Source organism: Periophthalmus magnuspinnatus, chromosome 21 (assembly GCF_009829125.3).
Source record: "Periophthalmus magnuspinnatus isolate fPerMag1 chromosome 21, fPerMag1.2.pri, whole genome shotgun sequence".
Taxonomy (NCBI): Eukaryota; Metazoa; Chordata; class Actinopteri; order Gobiiformes; family Gobiidae; genus Periophthalmus; species Periophthalmus magnuspinnatus.
The window spans coordinates 1,146,430-1,152,346 of record NC_047146.1 but is presented as its reverse complement, the minus strand read 5'-3'; the positions used below and the strand labels follow the sequence as shown (position 1 = coordinate 1,152,346).

At 44.0% G+C, this 5,917-nt stretch overlaps 1 protein-coding gene across 1 annotated transcript; it reads right to left on the bottom strand.

Moving 5' to 3' along the window:
• Nucleotides 1-487: 487 nt before the first annotated feature.
• LOC117389055 (E3 ubiquitin/ISG15 ligase TRIM25-like) lies at nucleotides 488-2,804 on the bottom strand. Its single transcript, XM_033986625.2, has one exon. It carries the CDS (start codon nucleotides 2,710-2,712, stop codon nucleotides 1,072-1,074), a length of 1,641 nt encoding a protein of 546 aa, XP_033842516.1. The 5' UTR covers nucleotides 2,713-2,804; the 3' UTR covers nucleotides 488-1,071.
• Between the last annotated feature and the right edge of the window lie 3,113 nt (nucleotides 2,805-5,917).

The window sequence follows — 5,917 nt, the reverse complement described above, 5'->3', positions numbered from 1 at the left end:
TGGTTTAGTCCTGGTTTAGTCCTAGTTCAGTCCTGGTTTAGTCCTAGTTTAGTCCTGGTTTAGTCCTGGTTCAGTCCTGGTTTAGTCCTAGTTTAGTCCTGGTTTAGTCCTGGTTTAGTCCTGGTTTAGTCCTGGTTTAGTCCTTGTACTCTGTACCATATATTACTCAAGTAGAAGTAAAAGTACGGGGCCTTAAAAGTGTCAGAAAAGTCCAGTTTTATTCCAAAGTGAGTCCAGTAAATGTACTTGAGTAAATGTAACTGAGTACTACCCACCTCTGCTGCCCATAGATACTTATTGTACATAATGGAGTTTACTGTACAAGTATTTATGATGTTCAAAGTATATTGTGATATTTTTCACATGTATTTTAGTTCCACTTGTGTATCTAACTGGCCTATTTAAATCCTTATTTATCTGGAACAGTTTGGACTTTTTGTCTGTCCTTTGCTGTTACAACACTGCAATTTCCCCACTGAGGACAAACAAAGGTTTTCTTATTTGATTGATTTTATTGATTTTCTTGTACAGATTGATTTGTGAATGTGTTTGTGATTGAAAAGTCCCATGATATAACAGAATGACTTTGACATTTACAGCAGAGACTTACATACACTTACATTACATGAGGAACAACATTGGAATTGAAAGTGTAAATCAAGTTCAAAGTTCAAAACAGATGTAAATGTAGATGTCAAATATGTAGAGTCTGAGTTTAGTTTTGCAGTAACAGTATGAACACTATTAGTCTGCAGAATTCAAAGGAAACAGTGAAGAGATGCTGTGTTCCATCTGCAGTCCCTGAGACATACAAAAACACACACTACACAAACAGTACAGTTATGTCATGATAAAAACACTAGAATGACACTAATCAACTCAATATTGTGGAAAATGGCCTGTTTTATTAGATCAGGATTTTGTCATGATTTGAACTCTCCCCATGTCATATTTGATCAAGTTTAGAAAAGTTTGACAAAATAACTCACATTTCAACACAAAAATAGTCAATAGTCAAATTAGTCAAATATAAAAGGCACAAATTTGATCAAACTGTGGAGAACAAAGCTGCTATTTCAGTTTAGGGAAATGTACAGTGCCTCCAAAACTAAAAAAGAACCTACCAATCCCGACCCCAGTGTAGAGAGGCCGAGTGAACCTGGTCTGGACTCTGTGGAGGAGGCTCATGGTACTTTCAGAGACGCTGTAAAACGCCAAAACCCCTGCACTGTGGTCCAGGTAAACCCCGATTCTGGACCCGACCGGACCTGAGACCTGGGACTTGACTTTGTTAAACCAAAATGATGGACTGGTATTTTCACAGTCGAAGGCCCAGGATTCATCATTGTATCCAAATAAACATTCATCAGAGTTTCCTTTCCTCTGAATCTCTCTGTATGAAACTGCTATATAAACCCTCCCCCCGCTCCACTCCACCTCCCAGTAACAGCGGCCCGTCAGACTCTCTCTGCTCAGGACTTGACCATAGTCACTGAATCTGTCTGGATGATCTGGATAACTCTGGTGTTTACTCATACATGTTACTCTTCTGTTTCCATCAGACAGAGACAGTCTGGTGTGAGCTGTGTTTGTGTCCAGAGTGATTTCTGTAGAATAATATAAGAAGTCCTCTCTGGAGCTTGGTTCAGCTGGTGCCAGTAAAACCTGGACTGGACTCAGAGTGAGCTGGAGTGTGTCCCTGAGCTTGGACACAGCTCTGGTCACTTCCTCAAAGTATCCCCGGTCCCCTGTGTGAATGGTGGCTGGCTCTGTGCTCTGTGTGTGTGGGGACAGTGAAGCGTAGCGCTGTATAAACTGGTTATGATCCTGGGTGAGGTCCAGTGTGTCCAGCTCAGAGAGGCTCCTCTTCAGCCCCCTCACGTCCTGCTGCAGTTGGTCCTGGAGCTCTTGGACTCGGCTCAGTTGGGTGTCCTCCTGGGAGCGGATCTGCTGCTCCACTTCAGAGCGTCTTTTGTCCAGGAGAAGGGCCATGTCTCTGAAGCTGTCGTTGCTGCGCTGCACTGCTGTCTGGGCAGAGCTCCTGATGTCCTGGGCCTCCTGTTGGAGCCTCTTCAGGTCTGTCTCTTTGTGCTGGAGGCTCTGGAGCAGCAGGGCCCTCCTGGCCGGCAGCTCTGCCTGCCTCTGAGCCCTCTCTGAGGCAGAGGACACTATGTCATGACCCTTATGTTGGTCCACAGAGCAGAGGTAACAGAGGAGCTGCTGATCTGTGACGCAGAACATCTTCTTCACTTCGTCGTGTTGTTCACAGATGTTTTCCTGGAGCCTGTGAGACGGCGCCACCAGCTGGTGTTTCTTAAAAGCTGCAACTACATCATGAGGCTGTAGGTGGCGCTCACAGTAAGAGGCCACACACTGCAGACAGGACTGGACAGCTCTCAGCTTCCTCCCAGTGCACACATCACAGGACACATCCTCAGGTCCGGCATAGCAGAGGGCAGCAGGGGGCGCTGTCTTCTTCATCTGCTCTACTACAGCTGCTAACATGATGTTTTTCACCAGGGCAGGTCTGGGGCTGAAGCTGAGGCGACATTCAGGACAGCTGTAGAGCTGCTTCTCGTCCTCTTGGTCCCAGTGCTGTTGGACACAGTTCCTGCAGTAGCTGTGTCCACAGGGAATAGTCACAGGATCCTTCAGTAGATCCAAACACACGGAGCAGGAAAAGGCTTCTTGGTCGAGTGCTTTCTGCGCCATCTCTCCTGGATCAGAAACAGTTTGACTTGGACAGAAGTGAAACTTAAGAGTGAGAGCTGCACCCACAGCTCTGTGTGGAGGAAGCAGGAAGCCACGCCTCTTAAAGGCACACACACATGTTTTATCAGAGTTCAAAAGAGACTGTGTGAGCAGTTTACAGTCACACACACAGGGTCATTGGGCACAAGTCAAACTATACAAAAGAGAATCAAAGAGGAACAAAGTGTAAAGGATCAGTGTAGTGCCACAGTGCTTTGGTGTGAGGAGGCAGGCTTTATAAACTTATCAACAAACACCACCTTCATCAGGCTCTTTCTTTATTGGTTTAGTCCTGGTTTAGTCTCGGTCTAGACCAGTTGGCCGTTGTACTGGTTAATACCTCAATACTTTTCTGTGTCTAGTTACTATTACACTTTTAGTGCAGTACAATGACGTGTCAAATGAAATAATTCTATATATGTATCATATTTAATACAGATGGAGCAGCTCAAATGAGTCTTGTTCAAATGCAGTTTCTTGTTTAATGCAGCACATTCTAGGGTCGAGTCACGAATAGAAATGACACAATGGTTATGATTCAAAATAAATAACACCTTTATTTTGTGAAATGAATGTGTTGAAATCATGAATTTAAAGTGCCATAAAAGTTGTTCCTTGTTCCAAACCAAGTCTGAATTGTAAAAACATGAAAACCTGTTCCACTCGTTCCACTCGTCTAACACTGAGGTTGAGCTGTTACAGGAGGTTGGGCTCCGTCACCTGCTTGTCACTATGGAGATGTTCCACAGTTTGGCATTAAACTTGTCAAGCTTGTATTTAAAAATGCATTCTAACTGTGAGATGGCTCTGCTCTCCACAGATCTGACCTGTAACTTGGCCTGGCTGATATGAATATGGATCATTTGTTTATTTGAGAATCTGGTTGAGTTTTGGACCATTGTGCAGGTCAGTTTATGAATAATAAGTCTGGTTTTATAAAAGACAAAAAGTGAGTTTTGAGATGATCATTTTGTTTGTGTTTGAATCTAAAATGAGAAACGATAAAGGCTCTTACAGTGAGAGCAGCTCGTGTTCCTGTGGATTTGTGTGTGTTCAAAATCTCTCACTGCATTTTACTCAAACATTCAATAAACTATTTTTGTTTAAAGTTGTTTGACTTTGTGCTGTTCCCAAATCCCTCACCTGACCACATTCACCAGTAGAGGGCAGTGTCCAACTTTGAACCAGTCAAGGAGAATGTGTTATTTTCAAGTACCAGTACTCTTACTCGAGTAAAAGTTGTGGTTCCTCTTCCCTCTGTGAGTCTAAAGTGACTGGAGCGGAGAGAGGAGGAGAAGAGGAGAAGAGGAGAAGAGGAGAAGAGGAGGAGGAGAGGAGAGAAGGAGAGGAGGAGAGGAGGAGAGGAGGAGAGGAGGGAGGAGAGAGAAGGAGGAGAGAGGGAGGGAAAGATCTTTTATCCATGTTTTTTTTCGCAGAGAAGAACCAGGAACTCCACAGATATGACCCATAAACCAGGTCAAAGGTCAACACACCTGAGGCCCTGTCAGACTTAAAGCTTCATCATGTAACTTTACTTGTGGATAATCCTGTGGGGGATTAACTGTCACACATTTGTTTTGAAAATGTGATATTCGCCCAAAAATAAAGTATTGACAAAAACGAGAGTGAAACTTATGAGTCTCCTCTCTGTGCTGAGCCCCTGCCCCTTCAGAGCACTAAGGAGATTCTGACATGAACAGAGACACTGAAATCACAAACTGAAATCACAAACTGAAATCACAAACTGAAATCACAAACTGAAATCACAAACTGAAATCACAAACTGAAATCACAAACTGAAATCACAAACTGAAATCACAACGTGAAAAACACCAGGATTTAAACCCAGAGGCAGATTTTGCGACGATTTGAAAAAGTCGTTGGATTTCGAGGAAACGTTTATCTGAATCCAGCAGAACGACTCGACGAGAGAGAAAGTGTTTTCTGAAAACTCGCAGATCATTATCGAAAGATCATTATCGAAAGATCATTATCGAAAGAAACGCAGCCAGGAGGGAAGAGAGGAAACTTTAGAAGATAAGACGAGACGAGATGAAGGCCAGAGGGTTTGGACGAGCACAAGAAAGGCCTGGGTTAGACCCGGATTAGTCCTGGTTTAGACCCGGTTTAGTCCCGGATTAGTCCTGGTTTAGACCCGGTTTAGACCCAGTTTAATCCTGGTTCAATCCCGGTTTAGTCCTGGTTTAGACCTTGTTTAGTCCTGGTTTAGACCTTGTTTAGACCTTGTTTAGACCTGGCCTAGTTCTGGTTTAGTCCTGGTTAGTCCTGGTTTAGACCTGGTTTAGACCTGGTCCAGTCCTGGTTTAGACCTGGTTTAGACCTGGTTTAGACCTGGTCCAGTCCTGGTTAGTCCTGGTTTAGACCTGGTTTAGACCTGGTCCAGTCCTGGTTTAGACCTGGTTTAGACCTGGTTTAGACCTGGTTTAGTCCTGGTTTAGACCTGGTTTAGACCTGGTTTAGACCTGGTTTAGACCTGGTTTAGACCTGGTTTAGACCTGGTTTAGACCTGGTCCAGTCCTGGTTTAGACCTGGTTTAGACCTGGTTTAGACCTGGTTTAGACCTGGTTTAGTCCTGGTTTAGACCTGGTTTAGACCTGGTCCAGTCCTGGTTTAGACCTGGTTTAGACCTGGTTTAGACCTGGTTTAGACCTGGTTTAGACCTGGTTTAGACCTGGTCCAGTCCTGGAACTTTTGTATAAACAAAAAACAAAAAAAAACAAAAAAATCCCAGTCTGAAGTAAATAAAAGTTTCCAAACTCTACTTAAAATGAACTAAACATTTTTGTCGACTTTAACACAAACGCGGCGAGTCTGCAGCTCTCTGGTCTGGTGCGCGCTGCCCCTAGTGGTCACTGCAATTTCAAGTACTACGTGACATCACACAAAACTGCCCTGTTTACAGCCAGGCGTCTCTGATCACAAACGCCTTGAGGGGCGGAGTTTGAGGAGTGGACACCTGTTAGACCAATCACGGCGATCCTTATACCTCCAGACTCCGCCCACTTCAGCTGCTCTATGTGAAATGCGGTTGTGGGCGGAGTTTAGGTGTTTAGTGCCACTTTAAGTCATTTCACCTACATTTTTTTCAAAGAATCGAACGTGAAATTGTGATTGTTTTGGGCGATAAATAACTTTAGACGAGACA